The sequence below is a fragment of the Geotrypetes seraphini genome, chromosome 16, assembly GCF_902459505.1.
Source record: "Geotrypetes seraphini chromosome 16, aGeoSer1.1, whole genome shotgun sequence".
Lineage (NCBI taxonomy): Eukaryota > Metazoa > Chordata > Amphibia > Gymnophiona > Dermophiidae > Geotrypetes > Geotrypetes seraphini.
This window is the reverse complement of record NC_047099.1, coordinates 31,533,961-31,555,000: the sequence shown is the minus strand read 5'-3', so window position 1 is coordinate 31,555,000 and position 21,040 is coordinate 31,533,961. Positions and strand designations below refer to the sequence as shown.

At 45.9% G+C, this 21,040-nt stretch overlaps 1 protein-coding gene across 1 annotated transcript in view; it reads left to right on the top strand.

Annotated features, from left to right (window-relative positions):
* Positions 1-21,040, top strand: part of LOC117349796 (zonadhesin-like) — a 149,003-nt gene that overhangs the window by 95,850 nt on the left and 32,113 nt on the right. Inside the window, exons 36-47 of the mRNA XM_033923391.1 lie at positions 369-512; positions 2,317-2,424; positions 5,877-6,046; positions 6,387-6,589; positions 7,612-7,753; positions 8,928-9,175; positions 12,047-12,224; positions 12,457-12,565; positions 14,403-14,500; positions 16,596-16,772; positions 19,261-19,463; positions 20,427-20,571. Coding sequence (XP_033779282.1) covers positions 369-512; positions 2,317-2,424; positions 5,877-6,046; positions 6,387-6,589; positions 7,612-7,753; positions 8,928-9,175; positions 12,047-12,224; positions 12,457-12,565; positions 14,403-14,500; positions 16,596-16,772; positions 19,261-19,463; positions 20,427-20,571 — 1,925 coding nt within the window. The remainder of the gene's footprint in view (positions 1-368; positions 513-2,316; positions 2,425-5,876; positions 6,047-6,386; positions 6,590-7,611; positions 7,754-8,927; positions 9,176-12,046; positions 12,225-12,456; positions 12,566-14,402; positions 14,501-16,595; positions 16,773-19,260; positions 19,464-20,426; positions 20,572-21,040) is intronic.

Below are 21,040 nucleotides of genomic sequence, written 5' to 3'. Positions count from 1 at the left end.
ACCCCGCCCCCTCTGCCTGATCATCTCAGTCGGGAGGGCATCCTTGCATGCAACGCGATGTTATGTGCACATGCGTTTGATGTCACCGCGTTGCATCCATGCATTCACCGATGCAACTCCCGACGCAATTTGCTTTTCAAAACCCAGACAAAGTGCCGGGTTTTGAAAAGCCATCTGGATGCCCGGACATGCCTTCTAAAAAGAGGACATATCCGGATAAATCCAGACGTCTGGTAACCCTAGCTAAGTGCATTTTGCCCTCTGTTTTTGGGCTGAATCATGTCACTACTGCGACCTTTAGAGACCTCTCATTTTCCCACGGTAGACATCTATGATATTCTCATGCTTCTTTTCTTTTCTCCTCACAGCTCCTATCTAGGCAAAGTCTGTGGACTCTGTGGCAACTACGACGGGAATGCCACCAATGACAACCTAAAGCCAGACGGTAGCGTGGCTGCAGATGGTGACATACTGGGCAACAGCTGGCAGACCCCAGATGACGAAGATGCAGAGTAAGAGACCACACATCCTAGATGACTTGCACAAGGAGTTCCTTTGCTGGATCAGACCACTCTGTAGCTGTAGTGCTTACCACCATGAATAAATTGAGGGGAAGGGATGTGGAGAACACAGGCTTCTCTTCCATAGGTTTGCATGTCGCAGAAGGAAGAGGTAGAAAAGAATACCCAAAGTGAGCTCCATGGGGGCTTAGAACATACCCAGGAATATCTGTATCTGATGCCATGATTGTTGTGGTTGACCAAGGTCTTGTCTTTATATAGTGAGTTCTCAAAGCAATCAGGTTTGAGAATCCATTATATAAAGACAAACCGCAGACCTCATGGCATACCCTAAACTAAACTAAACCTTAGGTTTGTATACCGCATCATCTCTACATTCGCAAAGCTCGACACGGTTAACAAGGGTTAGGGTAGAAAGGAACTCCAGTGAAGGGAAAATACAAAATGAAGAGAAAATTTAGGACAGAGTAACCAGAGAGAGGAGGAGTTACATTTTTGAAAATAACCAGGTTTTCAGAAGAGTTGGAGGGAGCTCAGATTCCTAAGAGGGGAGGAAAGGTTGTTCCAGAGCTCAGTGATTCTGAAAGGGAGGGAGGAACCTAGTTTTCCTACAAGGGAAACGCCTTTTAGAGAGGGAAAGCCACAGTTCTGCTTACTCAGATATGGCAAGATCCAGTCAGCTACAACAATGATGCCACCAGCTGCAGAAGTCTAAGAGAATAATGAGCAAAATATGCCAGTTACAGACAGTCCCTGAGTTACAGACGCCCAACTTATGTACGGCTTGTACTTAAGAACGCGCTTGCAGCTTCATTTGAGTTCACTGAGCAGTATTTCCAGAGGCATAGACTCCTACACTTCTCCTGCAGCAGATTCAGGAATGATACATGGTCACTTTAAGAACAGTGTGTGGTTGTTCATGCCGTACCTTAGAGCAGTGGTTCCCAACCTTGTGCTAGAGGATCACCAGCCCGGTCGGGTTTTCAGGATAGCCCTAATGAATATGCATGAAAGAGATTTGCATGTAATGAAGATGATAGGAGTGCAGATCTGCCCCATGCATATTCATTAGGACTATCCCAAAAACCCACTAGTGACTGGCTAGTGGTCCTCCAGGATAAGGTTGGGGACCACTGCCTTAGAGGGAACCCTGGTAGGGGCAGTTGACCCTTTTCTCAGCTGGGAGCAGAGGGAAGCAGCAAGAATCTTAAAATCTACAAGTTCTGAGTTACGTACAAATCTGACTTAAGAACAGCTTTAAAAACATAATTCGTTCTTAACCCGGGGACTGCCTGTATACGATTTAAGATGTTCAGCAGTGCATGGCTGAAGAATGACAGGCAAAAGTAATGTGAAAATGGTTATGAAGAGAAAGAGGGATTCATTCCTAGTGACATTGTGCTATATATTTTGTGCAAGAACACTCTACTTCTTCCTGTCTCTCTTCTCTTTCAGTCTGTTTAAATTTGCACGCGCGCCTCAATTCCTTCTTACCTATGTTTCATCCTCTTTCTTGGTGCATCTTGTTCTCCTTTTCTCTATCTTCCAGTGTTTAAGGATTGTCCACTTAGAGACAATGTTCAAAGTGATGTAACAGAGAAGGAAAGTCTCTTACCTGGTTAAATTGCCTCTTTGGGGTTACCAGAAAAGTTGCACTGGATAAAACATAGTTCACGTGACACCCCACTTGGTGCTGTCTAGCAGGGCCTAGGAGCACAGGACCCAGGAGGTAAATAAGCCTTTCTTATTTACTGTGGCCTAATGAGAGAGGTTTTCTTGTGCTTGTGTTTTCCAGATGCAAAAGGGATGACTCACCAGACTTACCCTGCAAAGAGGACCTCTATGATAAAATCAGTGATTCCCAGCATTGTGGCAGGATCAACGATACCCTGGGAGCTTTCAGGTATGCATTGATTCCTAGGATGTTATACATTGAGAGAATCTGTGAGATCCTGCAAATAAAGCCTGTATGTCTCTGCTTAATGGTTCCTTCTGGGTACTATTCATGTGCATATCTCTATCGTGACTTCTTGAAAGCTCTACCTGTGCTTGTGTATGTGGCTGTGTGTGTGTCTCTGAGATGTCCAGAAAAACCCAGACATGCCCTCCTTTTTAGAGAACTGTCCGGACTTTCCAAAACCCGGCAGTTTGTCCGTGTTTTGGGAAGCCCTGATGTGCTCCGGCCGCATCTGGAGGGCCTCTGAGCATGTGCGGAGGACATCACACACATCCGCACCTGCTCGAGGTCCTCCAGACACGGCTGGAGCTCTTCGGGAAAGAAGACGAAGCTTTGAAGGGGCGGGGCTGGGGGGGCAGAATGGGGCAGGACTTGAGGCGGAACTGGGCAGGGCTGGGCCATGTGTCCGGGTTTGTGAGGCTCCAATTATGGTAAACCTACTCTGAGACCTATGGAGTGTGTGCACCTGCTATGTGATTCCCTGTGTCTGCTGTCAGGATGTTTGTCCCTGCTCTCTTGAGACCTCATAGGTGACAGGACCAGTCCAACCACAAGGTAGGACTAGGAAGTTGCCTAGGGCAGCGGCTTCTGGGGCATGTCAAAGTGAAACATTTGATCTGGACAGCCACAAAAACTCAAATAACCATCAGTGTGCACTTTTACCAGGAGGGAAGATGGTGGTTGTTGAATTGATCATGATTTTTGTGGAGGGAGCAAAGAGCCTACAGGTTAGTGGAAGGGGTGCAAGGTTTAATACCTTTGCACAAGCTGTGGTAGGTGATGCTTCTGCATGTGTACTGCAAGTCAGACAAGCTTTAAAAAAAACATTAAAAACTTTTCTTTTTAAAGACGCGTATGGATCTCAGGACTGCTAAAAACTTAATGATTTTTTAACTACAATTTTCAATTCCACAAATAGTGAAGATTAACCCTTTTTTTTGTGCTTACCCTTTATGTTCTTTCTTCTCTTCTATTAAAATTGTAACTATTCCCCATGTTAACCTCACATGTCGTGTAAGTTACCCACAAGTTTATTGTAAAGTCTTGTCTACACTAGTCTGTTTAGTTTGTTATATTTTAACTAACCACAAATTTTTGTATGGTTTGTAACACTAATATTTATCTGTTTTATTTTTATTAATTAATGTTATTATTATGGTACATCGCCTAGTAATCTAAATAGGCGATTTATCAAGAACGATTAAACTTGAAACTTGAAACTTGAAACGGATCCAAACCCCAAAAAACGAGTCTCAAAATTTGAGAAATCATCTAGAAAAGGGCTGCATCCTACAGTTTACTCAACTGAGTAACCATCTGACAACTGTTCTGCTGGTCTGGGATGTCCAGCATTAAGATTTCTTGCCCCCCCACCTGCTTCTTATCCCTGGTTCATCTATATCTTATCCCACCTCTAGAATATTCAAGTCAATCTGATGCCTTCCAAAGTATTTGAGCATGCAAAATCCCAGTCCTTGTTTTCTAGCCCCCCAAAAAGTGCTGGTATTCATATCTAGGTCTAAGGTTACCAGACATATGGGAAAACCCAGACATATCCTCTTTTTTAGAGGATTGCTCAGGCTCTTGGACAGACTTTCCAAAACCTGGCATTTGTCTCTGAGCGTATGTGGATGACATCACACACATCCACGCATGCTGCAGGCCCTCCAGACATGGCTGGAGATCATCCAGAAGAAGAGAGGAGTGGGGCTTGGGGCAAAATGGGGTGGGGCTAGAGGCAGAACTGGGCGGGGCTGGCGGGAGAAGAGGGTGGGGATGGAGGCGGGACAGAGTGGGATCATGTATGGTAACCCTATGCAGGCCCATCCTTAAAGAGTGTGGTGACTGCTGAGAGCTCCTCCCCCTAACAATAGCCAAGCCTCATGCGACTGGCCACAGTCTACTCCAGTCCTTAGAACACGTTACTTGTTGGGAAAAGAGAACAAGGCCTACGACTGCAAATCCCTACTCAACAATTACATGCTTACAAAATATGTTAATAAGTTGTACCCTCACTACTTGTATCCTGTAATTCGCCGACTGTCCAGTTATATTTTGTAATTCGCTTTATCCTGTAATCCGCCTTATTCTGTAATTCGCTTCATTCTGCAATTCGCCTCATTGTCCAGCTCTATTCTAAATTGTGCAGATTTATCAGCTTTATTCCTTGGGTTGCATACACAAGATCTATACCACATACTTAAGATTCATATTTTCCTTTTATCTATTTCTTATGTAATAAGTTGTAGCCGCTCTTCTTGCATTCTGTAATTCGCTGATTGTTCAGCCTTCTTCGATGTGAACCGCCTAAAAGTCATTCGACTGTGGCGGTATAGAAGAATAAAGTTGTTATTATTATTATTATCTTGGTCACATATGTGAGAAATGGATAGAGACTCACCAAATACAAAATTGAAAAAAATACCCCCCACACACACTTTTATTAAGCTGTAGGAGCAAGGCTGAAGGTTTGCCTAGGTTCACCTGTGCTTACCAGATGTTCGGATTTCCCCGGACATGTTCTCCTTTTGAGGACATGTCCAGGAGTCCGGACGGCTTTTCAAAACCCGGCATTTTGTCTGGGTTTTGAAAAGCCTCTTCAATTCATGTCGGGCAGTGTGGAGTGGGGCTAGGGTGGGATTAGGGTGTTATAGGGTGGGGATGGGAAGAACTGGGCGGGCCTGGGGGGCGGGTCTAGGGCGTCTGGATTTTCTGATTGGAAAATCTGGCAACCCTAGGTTCACCAATACCTTAGCAATGGCTCTGCTCTCCTTCCAAATGTAAGAGAATGAAGAGGGTATTGTTTTAATTCCGTAGCTTCCCCAACCCTCTTCCTACTGCTTCCACAGAATATAACGACATCTACCGTTTTTCCCCCAAAATAAGACCTAACTGGAAAATAAGCCCTAGCATGATGTTTCAAGATGCTCGTAATATAAGCCCTACCCCAAAAATAAGCCCCAATTAAGATCAACCCCTGAAGCCCCTCCCCTGAATGTCCACGGGAGGAGGAGTGCCCAATTCCTCCTGTCGTAACAGGGAACCCTCCCGACACAGTCCAAGGCAGGAGGGATGCCCACTCCCTCCTGCTGCTGGCCCCATCATCCCCCAAAACCCACCAAACACTTCCCGACTCCACCTCAACATCCTCCTGACTCCACCCCAACATGAAAAAATAAGACTTCCCCTGAAAATAAGCCCTAATGCATCTTTTGGAGCAAAAATTAATATAAGACCTGGTCTTATTTTTGAGGAAAAACGGTATTTTGTACACAGTGGCGTCAAAAAGTCGTGAAACTGTGCATAGGATATGAATGCCAGAGAATTCCTTGTGCTGGTGAATGGCAAGAGCCATAGTTGGGAAAACCTAATGAGAGATTAATGCTGTTCCTTGGCAGGGAGTGTATCAAGGTTGTGGACCCTGAACCATTCTTTGTCCGTTGCGCCTATGACATGTGCCGCTACGAGGGGCTCCTGCATATCCTGTGCGACCACCTGCAGGCCTACACCGATGCCTGCCTGGCAGAGGGAGCCATTGTGCATGGCTGGAGGTCTCCAGAGTTCTGCCGTAAGTAGCTGATCGGTCACTTTCGAGAAATCACTTCCTTCCTATACACACACATGCCTTGAAGTCTCAAGGGTCTGTAGAGAAACTCAGAATGCTTCACTGTTATTTCTATTTTATATAGCATTACAATACAATACAGTACTCCCCCGATATTCGCAGGGATTCCGTTCCAGGAACCCCCGCGAATCTTGAAAAAACGCGAATATGTTTTTTCATGGGGGAGACTGAAGAGGGCAGCGGGAGAGGGCAGCAGGAGAGCAGCTGGAGCGCCGTCATTAGTAGAAGGATGCAGATTCTTTATAGCGCCTCTCATTTTCCCCCTATCTATTCTCTCCCGAAGCCTTGGACTGCCCTTCAAACAGCAACTATACCCTGTGTGCCAGCTCCTGTCCCCCCACCTGCAACGGCCCCTTCTCACCCATTGACTGCCCCAACCGCTGTGTGGAAGGCTGTGAGTGCAACCCAGGCTTCATCCTGAGTGGCAAGGATTGTGTCCCTGCTAAAGAATGCGGCTGCATTGAATCCTCCGGCGAATACCACGCGGTAAGTACTGAGATGATGTCTTATGTTCTACAGGGGGAACTTAGATCCTGATGGATTATCAGAAGCCGTCTGACCTTTTCTTTCCCCTCTGCAGTTCTTTTCCTCTTTATTATCCCTTCTTTTCCTCTGCCTGCTTCCCTCTCCCCTCATACTAGGGTTACCAGATTTTTTCTTAAAAAAGAGGGCATGGTCCTCACCCTGTTCTGGTCCCACCCTGCCCCATTCTGACCTCAATCCCAGTCCCACACAAACCTCATCTCTTCGGGACCGCGTCTGGAGAGTCTCTGCGCGTGCGTGGATACGACGTGATGGCGTGACATGCACGTGTATGCAACGTCATTGTGTCGCATTAGCTCATGCACAGAGGCACTCCAGATGCAGCCCCAAGCTCAGTGCTTTTCAGAACCTGGACAAACTGCCAGGTTTTGAAAACCCATCCAGATACCTGGACAGTCCTCTCTAAAAAGAGGACATACTCGGGTAAATCCAATTCCTATTTCTCCGATTACTGCCCTGGCTTTCTATTTTGGGCTTGAAATTCAGCCTACGATGGTTACAGATTTTAAAAAGACGCCAATCACCACAAGCTTGCAATCTAACTTGGACAGACTGACGTGACATAGAGGGATGGGGATGCAGAACCCTTTTAACTGGGCCTTGAACACTGCCAGAGATGGAGCCCACCGTAGGGATTCGGGCAGCAAGGCAGAAGGGACAGAGTCTGGAGTTGGCTGTTGAAGAAAAGGGCACAGATAGGAGGGACTTACCAGATGAGCAGGAGGGGGGAGATAAATAAAGGGAGATAGTGAGGGGCAGCTGAGTGAGTGCATTTGCAGGTCAGTAAGTGGAGTCTGAATTGTAGTCTGAAATGGATGGGAAGCCAATGAAATGACTTTTTGCGGCTCTCCTGGAATATAAGTCATGCAGCCAAATTCTGGACGGACTGGAGGGGAGCGAGATGGCTAAGCTTTTCCTCTGGTTTCTGCTCCCCCGTGAATAATGCCTTCTTCTATCCCTTGCAGACAGGAGAGCAGTGGTACAAGGAGGACTGCGTGGAAAAATGCACCTGCCTGGGTGCTAACATCATCAACTGCACTGAAACCCATTGCCGGACACAGGAGATATGTGGGGTGTCGGATGGCGAATTCGGCTGCCATGCCTCAAGTAAGCACACGGTGACACTGATCTCCTTCTACGGTGGTTGTGGCAGTGGTTGACCCTTCTTTTGCAATTTGAAATACACATCAAACAAAAGTTAGCAATACAGTCAGGGTCAGCGTTAGGGGAGCAAACAGGACAGTTGCTCTGGGCCCCTCAGCTCCAGGAAGGCCTCTGCGGGCTGGGAAGTCCTAACCTCTTCCCCACCCAGTTCTGAAGCCTTCTTCGCCTGTAAAAATGCAGGCAACAATTCTGTAATGCTGCCTGCAGCCTCCTCGGTGTTCCTCTGTCGTGGGCTTCCTTCTCAGGTAGACTGCAGCAGAGGAACAGTGGAGGAAAGTGGAAGAGAGAGGAGGAATGTGTTGCCCCCCCCCTCAAATTGGAGGGCTACCTAAGCCCCTATAAAACCCCTTCCTCCATCTCTCTGTCTATCTCTCCTCACACACACACATACACACGTTTCATCATTTATTTTTCTAGTCCTTCCTCCCACATCTGGTCCGCGCTTCCCCTTCTCTCTGTCATCCCCTGGGCTAACTTAAAATAGCTCCAGGGGAACCTGCAGTCCAGGCATCTCTTCCCCTTGTTGGTCCATCTCCCTTCCTTCCCCTCACCTTTCGCGGTCATAAGGATATAAGAGTTGCCATACTGGGATAGACCCAAGATCCATCAAGCCCAGTGTCCTGTTTCCCAGCAGTAGCTCACCCAGGTCATAGGTACCTGGCAAGATCCTAAACAGTAAAATATAATATATGATGCTTATCCTAGGAATAAGCAGTGGATTTCTCCAAGTCCATCTTAATAATGGACCTTTGTTCTAGGAAATTAGCCATACCTTTTTTTTAAACCCTGCTAAGCTAACTGCTTTCACCACATTCTCCAGCAACGAAATCGAGTAATTATGCATTGATATTTAAAAGGTGTAAAATTTTGAGCAAACTCACAACCAATTCTGAATGCATAACAACTTTAACATTTTCAAAGAGTGTACCTGAAAAGAAGTATTTTAATGAGAAATTTCAAAGCCTTTATCCAGAAGAAGACTACCAGATCAAAAACAATAGAAACACTGAGGAGATAAAGTGGTTTATCATGGGTTAGGTGGAAGCCAATGAGGAGGATTAGGACAAAAGCACAGGGAAGGAAAGAGGTCACACAGTCTTGTTTTTGCTTCTTCCAGACAGATCCACCTGTTCTGTCTCGGGCGATCCGCACTATATCACCTTTGATCGTGCCATTCACCACTTCATGGGCACCTGCACCTACACCCTCTGCAAAGTGTGCAACTCTTCCTCGGTCTTGCCTACCTTCAGCGTGGAGACCACCAATGAGCACCGTGGCGGCAACCGGCTGGTGTCGTACGTCAAAGCTGTCCACGTTCACGTGTACGGGCACAGAGTCACGATGCTGAAGAACCGCAAAGTCATTGTGAGTACAGGAGCACGATCCCTGAGCGCCCCTTCCGTATAAGCCCTCTCACACTTGTTTCTTCTTTTTTTTTTTAATTTTTATTGTTTTTATTAACAGTGTGCATCGGTACTCGTACAACATATGATAGCAATACAAATAGGAATAACAATGAGAAGCATTATATTTAGCAAAAACAAGACAGGAAACTGATTGCCAAAGTCAACTGGCAGAAACAATGCGAGCTCTCCCCTATCCGGAATTGGTCCCGAATCCCCTCCCCACTCCCAGAGGGAAGAACACAACTTAGAAAAATTCAAAAGTAAACTAAAGAGCTTTCTTTTTAAAGACGCTTTTGAAAATTAGCCATTTAGTCTTCCAACCAATTTTACTTTTTCTCTCTAATTTTATTGAAGTAATTTTTAACTTCCCTTTCCTTCTGTATCTCCCTTATATGTCTCTTTAACTTTTAAATAATTTGTAGTTCTTATCCCTCTCTTCCCTTATGTTCTTAGTTTTGTTAAGTTTGTCAATAGTCTTGTTAGACCTGGTTTTTGTTATTCATTGTATTGTTCCCCACATTTTGTAATTTTATTATTATGTACATCGCTTAGAATTATGATTAAGCGATTAATCAAATCTCTATTGAAACTTGATATATGATAAAAGAACTAAGAAATACCAGAGGAGGGACCCCAAAGTATTCAACCTAAGAGAAAATATCGAGAGACAGCCCGTGATACCTCGTACCCTACCACACCTTGGAACCCTGTCATACGTGCTAGCCCCCAAATACACTGAATAGTTAATATACAAAACCACTAAGTGACTATAGAACTGAGACTGGAAAAACTTTCCTACTAGGGGTACAAGCCTCAGAATTTGGAGCTTTTTTTTTAAACCCAAATAGGATTATCTTGTGGAGACGCTCCACTTGCTCCTGCTCACTTCATTGGCTATAACCCGCCCTCACTCTCACTAAAAATTATTTTACTTATTTAAACTACCAAATTCTGGGGCTTGTACCCCTAGTAGCAAAGTTTTTCCAGTCTCAGCTCTATAGTCACTTAGTGGTTTTGTATATTAACTATTCCGTGAATTTCAGAACCACATATATTCTAATTTTTGTGTTGTATGACAGCCCCCAAATACCCACCACAAGCTTTCATGGGCATAGCCACCAGGCACAACAAACAAAATACAGTCCCCCACCACACACACACATTATCAAGCACCCTCTTAGAAACCCACCAATCCCTGTTGCCCCCCCCCCCCCCCAAAGCCATGACCCCATCCGCCAGGTTACAAAAATCAGCCTGCTGGCTGTCCCATACCTCATCGTGGAGCTGAAGAAAGTGTGACCATAAAGCTACATAAGTCTTTTTTGTCAATGCGCAGGGAGGCTCTGCACGTGTGGATCTCAAAGCCATGTATTTCAGGCGTCCGAGCTAGCCACTGCGTTAGCGGTGGGGCCTCATCCGAGATCCAGTAGGACAAAATAAGTTTCTTAAAGAGTAAAATAGAGACATACCCTTGCACAATCAGCGTCTCCAGGCCCCCCCAATAGTAAGGCTCCGTACTCCCAGTCCAACTTCCTTCCCACTACTATATTTAACAAGGGTAGGGCTGCCCGCCATAGGTGGAAAGTCGGACGTTCCAGAAAAGAGTGCAGATAAGTATCCAGCAAACTTTAACAAAAACACAGCTGCGCTCCCTTCTGCCTAGTGAGATAGTACCTATGTTCACACTTGTTTCTAACCTGAGGTTCTCCTCTCTATCCTTAGTTGCTTCACTTCAATATCATTAATCCTTTTAATTTCTGTCACCCCTCTTTATGATCACTTGACCCTGTCAGTGGTGTAGTAAAGGGGGGGGCGGTCCCCCCCTCCCGCTCCTTTCCTTGATGCACACGCCTCACCCCTTGCCTTCCCCTTTACTTTTTGTCGGCATCAACACTCTCTCTGATGTCACTTCTGGGACCCGCGCCTAGGAAGTAACATCAAAGGGTGAGCCGACACCGACGTAGGCATGCCACTAAAAAGGTATGGGGAAAGGGAAAGGGGTGCGCCAAAAGCAGGGGGCAGGGGCACCGCTCACCCTTACTACGCCACTGGTCCCTATTAACACTCTCTCAAAAAAATTTTTTTTTTTTAATATAACAGACCCACCCCAAAAATCACCTGCTCAAAGGACTGCACGCACACCATACCAATTGCACCAGCCGCACCCACTAACATACTCCAAGCACCCCCCCCATTCAATCACTCCCCCCCTTGCCCCCAATACTGGAGACCAGAGGTAACTGGAAGAACACCTTCCACATGGCCAAATATGCCAGCACCTCAGGGTTAGAGGAACGTTTATGATAGCCAAGCTCAAAGCGGGCCAGCTCGGTCATCTGATGAATCCAACAATCCAAAGGGATAGGCCCTGCTTGAGTCCAATATTGTAGGATCAGACGTTTAACCGTCAACAAAGTCAGATCAATAAATCGCCTCTGAGGAACAGTGAGGCCTTGCTCTTCCAACAGGGTCTGGTCGCCAAGAAGCAACGTTTTATAATCCCACTCTATAATGCGTTAACCCTGTGCCTTATTGCAGTGCTCAGTGTTTTTGTTAGTGCATATTGTATTATTCTCGATGGATGCTATTTCATTTTACCCATGTACTTCGTTTGTTTCCCTTGTTGACGCCTTAATAAAAATGATTTTAAAAAAAACAACAACACTCTCTCACCCTTGTGATGCCTTTCTTTACCTCTATGACCTCTGTGATAGCTCTTCTGAGTCCTCCAGTACCTCTTTTAAACTTTTGTGGCTCCTCCCCGTGACCCTTATAACCCGTGGAATGCTTCTCTAGCCTCTGGTCTCTGTGATCCTCCCTCTCTCTGCAGCTGAATGACCGTAGAGTCAACCTTCCCGTGTCGCTGAATGAAAAAGTGATCCTCCGGCTGAGTGGCAAGTACATCCTTCTGCAGACGGACTTCGGAGTCTGGGTACGCTACGATGGGAACCACCATGCTGATGTCTCGGTACCCTCCTCTTATGCTGGGCTGCTCTGTGGTCTTGGAGGTGAGTACCTACGATGGTGGGAAGACTCCTGATGCTGGCCTGATTGGAGAAAGTGAGGAAAAAAAGCCCCGCGGTGGTACCTAAAACCTTTGATCTGAGTGTAGCAATTCATTGTTGCACTGCAGGAACAAACAATTAATTATGGGAGGGAAAGAAGGCAGTAATGCTTTAGCTTACGTAAGTTTCCAAGTCTGATCCTTTATTTAACTCCCTCCCCTGCTCATTCTTCCAGGAAATTACAATGGAGACAGCAGGGATGACAACCTCAAGCCAGATGGGAGCACTGCCAGCAGTGTTAAGGACTTGGGAGAAAGCTGGCAGGTCCCTGACAATAATACAGAGTAAGTGTGAGGAATGGGCTGTGTGTGTGCATTTGGCCAATGCTGATGTATTTTTCTGAACTTGCCTATCTCTCTCCATGTGCATCTACCGTGTTTCCCTGTGCTTTTGGGCAAACGCGGTAGCTACCCTTGACACATACCATGTTATACCTATCCTTTTGTGCACCGGAACACCACCGACCGCCTTACATACCTCCAAAGCCTCAAAACCAGCGGCAATGCTCTGAACGGGCTGCTTTGCGGCTTTCCCCACCGGGGGGCCTCCCCTCTGCCGCATCAGTGACGTGGCAGAGGGGCTGGCATAGGGCCTTGAAGATCTGTGCCTGCTGAAGGCCTGCCCCTAGGGTTGCCAGATTTTCCAATTGGAAAATCCAGACCCCTCTAGACCCGCTCCAGCCCTGCCCCCGCCCCCCCCCCCCCCCCCCCCCACTGCCTGCTCTTGCCTGCGTGGATTTCCTCCCTGCCCGACACGATTTGAGGAGGCTTTTCAAAACCCGGACAATGTAATGTAATGTAATGTAATTTATTTCTTATATACCGCTACATCCGTTAGGTTCTAAGCGGTTTACAGAAAATATACATTAAGATTAGAAATAAGAAAGGTACTTGGAAAATTCCCTTACTGTCCCGAAGGCTCACAATCTAACTAAAGTACCTGGAGGGTAATAGAGAAGTGAAAAGTAGAGTTAGAGGAAAAATAAAAATAAAATAAACATTTTAACAAGACAGCATTGATCTAAATACTTTGGAAGGTAGAAGAGAGGAGAGAAAGGAATAGAAGCAGAAGGGGGAGCCCTTGAACAGTAGAATTCTGGAGAAATTTAAATGATAGAAATAGAACAAAACAAAGACAAAAGGCAAAACAATAGATAAGATTAAAGATAAATCATAAGCTGGAAAGAAAAATAAAATAAAACTTTGTCTTCAATCCACGGTTTCAGCGTCAGTGATGAAGTGGAGCAAATAAGTTTAGGAGTTTTGAAAAGCTGTCTGGGGAAATCCAGTCGTCTGGTAACCCTACCTGCCTCATTCTGCTTGCTTGACACTTTCTGTTTTGGAGGAGGTGAGAGTGACCCAGCCTGACCACTATTTATTTATTTTTCTATACCGTTCTCCCAGGGGAGCGCAGAACAGTTTCCATGAATTTATTCAGGTACTTGAGCATTTTTCCCTGTCAGTCCCGGCGGGGCTCACAATCTCTCTAATGTACCAGGGGCAATGGGGGGATTAAGTGACTTGCCCAGGGTCACAGGGAGCAGTGCAGGGTGATGAGGCTGTAGCTTTAACCTCTGCGCCATAATCTCCCCTTGGCATCCATCTAGGGCAGCAAAATCTGAAGGGCATAGACGAAGGAGCAGTCCTTGCCACTAGTCTCTTGGGTAGATGCTCAAGATCCTGTGCCAGCCATACTGATGTTTGTTTAGAGGCGAAAGACTGCTTCATCACTGGGTGCCCTCCAAATTGTGTTGCCCTGGGTGGATGCCTGGTGGTCAGGCTGGCCATGACTTCCTTTTGTCTCCCTTGCCTCAGCGTTCACCTCTTCTTCATTCTCCCCAGCATTCATCCTCTCCTCACCTGTTTGCACGACACTCACAGCCCACTGGGTGGCTCCCTGCTCTCATTGCCAACAGCCAGTGTTAACTAGTATTCGATCCCAAGAGCAGAAAGAAGGTACTGTGAATGTGTGCTACAGCCCCTGACCCTTCTGTTCCCATGGCAACAGGAAATAAAAGCGCCTGGGTACGGGATGGCACTTCTCTGTGTGTCTGGATGCTTGTCTGCGGCCAGTTGTGCTGCCGTCCCGATTCATTTCCTGTGACTCTCTTTCTCTCTACAGATGCACAAATAGTGGGGGCGCCCCCGAACCCTGTGACCCGGATATCTCCAGTGAGGTCTCAAAGCCCACCAGCTGTGGCCTTATTAATGACACAGAAGGTGAGAGGTCAGATAATATAGCACACAAATATACAGAGATACAGTGTTCCCCCGGTCGCTCGCGGTCGGCGGTTCGCGGTCCCGGTCCTTTGCGGTATTTTCCAACCGCAAACTGCCAAGGAGAGGGCAGCGGGAAGAGGCGGGACAGAGCAGCTGGAGCGCCCCGAGTGCAGAAAATCACTCGCGGTACGCTCCGACCGCCTCTTCCTGCACTAAGTCGGGCCTTATCCAATCAGGAGCTGCTTTGACACGCAGCTATGCTAACTGATTTCACCACATTCTCCAGCAACAAATTCCAGAGTTTAATTACACGTTGCGTGAAGAACTGTGTTCTCCGCTTTTGTTTTAAATCTACTACTTAGTAGCTTCATCGCATGCCCCCTAGTCCTAGTATTTTTGGAAAGAGTGAATGAACAATTTACACCTACCCTTTCCATTCTACTCGGTATTTTATAGACCTCTATCATATCCCCCCCTGAGTTGTCTCCTGTCCAAGCTGGAGACCTATCCGCTTTAGCCTATCCTCTTAGAGAAGTCATCCCATCCCTTTTTATCATTTTCGTCACTCTTCCCTTTACCTTTTCTAATTCCACTATTTCATTCTTGAGATACAGCGACCAGAACTGCCCACAGTATTCGAGGTGGGACCATACCATCTAGTACAGTATCCTGTTTCTTAGTAGTCGATTCAGGTCACAAATACTACTACTACTACTTATCACTAATATAGTGCTGAAAGGTGTACGCAGTGCTGTACATTTTGATATTTATAGATGGTCCCTACTCAGAAGAGCTTACAATCTAACTTGGACAACAGACATGACATATAGGGTTGGGGATGCTGAATCCAAGGTGAGAGGAGTTAGGAGTCGAAAGCTCTCTCGAAGAGGTGGGCTTTTAACTGGGCCTTGAACACTGCCAGAGACTGAGCCCGCCGTAGGAATTTGGGCAGCTTGTGTAAGTTTTTACATGTATAAGTTGATGCTTTCTATATTGACAGATGTAGAATGGATGCTCCCTCTGTACATAGCTACAACCATGTATGTGCATTCTTAAATGTATTTTAGAAAAATTCTGCATTGGCAGATCCTTTTCTAACATACTAATGAAGTTGGACATGTCTGGGCGTATCATTTCCAGTTTCTACATTCTTTCTGAAATGGGCCTTCACATGTACATACAAGGATGTGTGGATGGCTCAAGCATAGTGTACACTTCCCCCTCCATATTCGCGGGAGTTAGGGGCAGAGCCGGCCTGTGAATATGGAAAAACCGCGAATAATATTCGGGCTGGTTCTGCCATTATCCCCGGCTTCCCATGGCTATTTTTAGCTCTGTAAGCCCCCCCTTAAGCCTTAAGGTCTAGCAGATTTTCAGGCAGGAGCGATCTTCCCACGCTCCCGTAGTCTTTCGAGCCATTTCCTGTGAGCGATCTGCACGGAGCAGGAGCGTGGGAAGATTGCTCCTGCCTAAAAACCCGCTAGACCACCAGGTAAGACTTAAGGGGGGGGGGGGAATTACAGGGCTAAAAAAAAAACCTGAGAAATTAAAATTTATTTTTTGGTCAAAAACCGCGAATAACCGAATCCGTAGATACGGAATTTGCGAATACGGAGGGGGAAGTGTATTGTGGTAGATGTATAAGGACCTAGAAATTACAACAATGTATGAGTGCACTCCCCAAAGAAATATATTTTTATCCCAGGACAAGCAGGCAGCATATTCTTGACTGATGGGTGACGGCACTGACGGAGCCCCGGTACGGACAATTTTAGAGTGATTGCACTCTAAGAACTTGGAAAGTTCTTTCCTTTTTCCTGTGAACCTTTCCCGAACCTTTTGAGCTGCCTCACCTCCTGCCCTGCAGCCCAAACATCTGTGATGGGATGGGGAAAAGCAATTGAGCCATCCTCTCTCATTAGCGCCAATGAATGATTTGAGATCTCCAATACTCCTACACATTCTGGTCATGTGAGGTGTGTGTTCTGTGCTGGCAGACTCCTGTGTTTGGGAGAGGGCTGGAAGGGTCCTTCTTATTGAAATAATCATTGTATTATCGCTCTACATCTGTCGCTTCTCTTTCCCCATCCATTAGGTCCATTCAAGGCCTGCCACAGTAAGCTACCTCCTGACAACTATTACAAAAGCTGTGAATATGACTTGTGTGGCACTGACGGAGAGGCGGCTTCCCTATGCTTTGCCCTGCAGTCTTATGCTGACCTCTGTGCCCAAGCAGGCATTAATGTCACCTGGCGTAATTCAACTTTCTGCCGTAAGTCACCTCATGTTTCTCTGTCTTTAGGTCTGCTGGGCCTATTATCTGGAGCTTAAAACTGCTCAGTGTGGCCAATACCACCACTATTCTCAATGTCATAGAAACATAGAAAAATGAAGACAGATAAAGACTATGTCTCATCACGTAGACAGTTGCTAAACCCTAATATTCAGTGGCCATCTTGCGCTGAATATTTATGCTTAGCTAACTACCCCCTCTGCTGGCAGTGGCGGTAACTGCTCCGACACTCATAGGAATTGTACGAGTGCCGGAGCAGTTACCGCCACTGCCGGCACTAAAACCCGCGCTACGTGTTAGTAAAAGAGGGAGTAAGTGCTATTTGACTGACCAGGAGCTGTTCCTTGCTGGTTAAAGTGCGCTGAATATTGTGTGGCCTATGTTTAATCAAATGCTAAGTGCTCCCTACGTGTTTAACAATATCATAACACAATATATGGCATGAATTATGCTAGCGTGATCCAGGATGTGCACTTCATTCTGATACCGAGAACAAATAGTCCACCCACACACAACAAAAAAAAACCAGGAGAGCAAAACCAAAAAGAACAACTGGGGAACTGATGGTCTTGATGAAATCCTTTATTAAAGGTTTGTATTCAGACAGTCTTAATGTAAATGGCGCAGTCAAAAACCAAAAATACACAGTAAATGAATTGTGGTATAGACCCGACACGGGCTGTGTTTCGGTCATAAGAGACCTTCTTCCGGGGACCAGTGCTGCTATAAACCTACTTTGGCGGAGTCGCTCGATTAGCTGCGTTTTTATCAGCACACAGTATTACGTTTTGCAAAATTGCAATTTCTTTATTTGTGGTTTATTGCAGCACCGGACCTCGGAAGAAGGTCTCTTTTGACCGAAACAAGGCCCGTGTCAGGCCTATACCACAATTCATTTACTTTATATTTTTGGTTTTTGATTAATTACGCTATCAAAAAGTAGAAGGACTATGCTTGAGTGTATTCCTCCTTCTAATTATTATAAGTTTTTCATTCAACAATTACTCTGGTATGTCCTTTGATGTTGGAGAAGGGATACCTCAAGTGCCTGCAGCTATATATGACGTTAGAACTAGTCTTTTCAATATAGCCTTAATGCAAGCTATCATTGGTCCCTTTAAATTCTCCTATCATATTAATTTATGTTGTTTTTGTATATTACTCTACTTATAAATACCAAATTTCCAATGTAATAACGTTAGCAAACAGTATTAAAAAATTCACACTTTTGATTTAACTTTTGTACTTAGCTTTGTTTTCTTGACCTCAATAATGGGCGGCCGATGGTATAATCTTCTAATTGGATTAGGAGAAAGCTTTAAAGTGCTCAAGTGCTCGACGGAGCGTCTCCATTTCACTCTGTATAGAGCTTCTTCAGGAGAAATATATTTGTTGGCTTATACGCTAATGCTATCGTAGGAAAAAAAAAAAGGGGGGGAAGGAATACTGCAGCGTTTACATTAAGACTTTTTGAACACAAAACTTTAATAAAGGATTTCATCAATATCGTCAGTTCCCCAGTTGTTCTTTTTGTTTTCACTTCATTCTAACGCCATGATCCAGGATGTGCCCGTTTATCCTGGAATGAGAATATGAACGGGCAGACTGTCACGGTCTGGATCCTGCAAAGGAGATGGTTTGGACAGGCCGGAGTGAGCTTCAACGGTAACTCCCCGTAGTTGGAACCTAAGGACAGTACCAGGTGGACTTCTAAGGTCTATGGCCCAGAAATAACAAAATAAAAAGACATTTTAATTTAATCATAAAATTGTAATGCATGTGATTACAGGGCAGACTGGAGGGACTGTTCAGGTCTTTATCTGCTGTCATTTGGTATGTAATATGTTGCAATATTTATTTTATTTAACATAAGAACATAAGAATAGCCTTACTGGGGTCAGACCAATGGTCCATCAATCCCAGTAGCCCGTTCTCAGTGTGGCCAATCCAGGTCACAAGTACCTGGCCAAAACCCAAGGAGTAGCAGCATTCTAGAACCCCAAAGAGTAGCAAAGTTCCGGAACCCAAAAGAGCAACAACATTCCATGCTACCGATCCAGGGCAAGCAGTGGCTTCCCCCATGTCTTTCTCAATAACAGACTATGGACTTTTCCTCCAGGAACTTGTCCAAACCTTTCTTAAAACCAGTTACGTTATCTGCTCTTACCACAACCTCTGGCAAATGTCTTCCTCACTAACATCCTACAAGTCTGAGCGAGTTACAACAAAACACTCATAATTAAAATGACATCACATAGTACAAATACCAAACACCAATGAAGCAACACGACCTTCTCACTTACATGAGAAACATCTCTCAGAAAGCAATGTTAGGCAATAGGGTAATAGAAGATTTTAAAACAGTGTGAATCCAGGTTGATATCTGCATGCAAAAATATTCTTGTTTGTTAGCAACCTGTCTGTTGGCTTCCATGCTCACAATCTTCCCTTTCTTTCTTCTCCACAGCATTAAATTGCCCACCGGATAGCCATTACGAATCCTGTGGCTCTGCCTGCCCTGCCAGCTGCACAGACCTGGCAGCCCCAAACAACTGTGACCTGCCCTGCCTAGAGGGATGCTACTGTGACAGTGGTTTTGTTTTCAGTGGGGATAAGTGTGTGCCCTTCAGTCAGTGCGGCTGTACTGATGCGGAGAAGAACTATCACCTGGTGAGCCCTTATTAGGGATACCAGATTTTATGTATGTAAAATCTGGTTCATAGACAAAATCGCGCGAGACAACGGCGCGCCGACAACTGAGCGCAGACAACTGAGCGCAAGGTTGACGGCGCGCCGAAGAAAAGCACTATTTTAAAGGGTTCCGACGGGGGGTGTTGGTGGGGAACCCCCTATTTTACTTAACAGACATTGAGCTGGCGTTGTGGGGGGTTTGGGGGGTCGTAACCCCCCTCATTATACTTGAAACCGAACTTTTTGCCTCTCTGAACTTGTAGCTCCTGCTTTTCTTAGTGGCACCGACCCTAAAATGTCCATAGATACAACAGTGATAAAGCCAGGTGTGGCTTAGACCAGTGTTTTTCAACCTTTTTACACCTATGGACCGGCAGAAATAAAAGAATTATTCTGTGGACCGGCGGTTGAAGAACATGGGGCTAAGTCGTGGGCCAGACCCTGCCCATCTCTACCCAATCTCCACCCCAGACCCTGCCCCCATAATAGTACTAATTGCACCTTGCACATCCTGTGCCTCATCTGGAAGCCTTCCCTCTGACGTTGCAACGTCGGAGAGAAGGCTTCCGGTTCAGGCGCAGGATGCCCATAGGAGCCGCTGCCCGTGGCTTTGTGCACTGAATCAGTTAGGAAGAGGGAGCTGGCTCAAAGATAACGCCGCATCAATCGCACCGTGGACCGGCGGTTGAAGAACACTGTTTTGGGCCTGATGCACATGCTGGCCCTGTGGAAGGGCAGGAAATTTCTGTGGACCGGCACTGGTCCGTGGACCCGGTGGTTGAAGAACACTGGCTTAGACTGTTCCCGATGACCTGGAGTCATCTTGGTAAACTTCATGTACTGGGTAGTAAGAGGGAGGAGACATTTTATCATTACCATAAAGATGAATGATTTCATTATTTGGGCTAGCACTGTCACACTCTTTTCCCTCTTTGCTATCAGATTGGGGACAGCTGGTACACAAAGGAAGACTGCACTGAGAAAGGCACCTGCGCTAGCCCTAACACGATCACGTATGAAGCCTGGCAGTGCAGCCCTGTGGAGGAGTGCAAGGCGCTGGACGGGCTGCTAGGTTGCCAGTCCACAGGTGGGTGCGACATACATGTCTTCCTCTGACACCTCTAGACTATCCCAGACCAGCGTCAATGAGTGAGAAGGATAAGGAAGCCGAGACAGGAAGTCCTGGATATCCCAGTATCAATGGGTGAGGGGAGCAAGGAAGAAGAAACAGGAAGCTCCATCTGTCTTAGTGTCAGTGGGTAAGAGGAATGAGGAAAAAGACATGGGAAGGCCTGCCGAAAGAAAACGAGGAAATCTGCTTCTCACTTTCAGTGTAAATAATTCAGGGAGATCAGGTTAAGGGTTAGAATTTTCAAATTGTGTGTTTTGGCACAACATCTGCAGCTACATTTTACCCACAAACCTAGTCCTCAAGTGTGGGACAGAAGTGATAACTGTAATTACTAATCTCATAAAAACATGAGATCTGCCATACTGGGAAAGAGTTAGGGTTACCATATGGCTCCATAAAAAAAGAGGATAGATTGAAACATCCG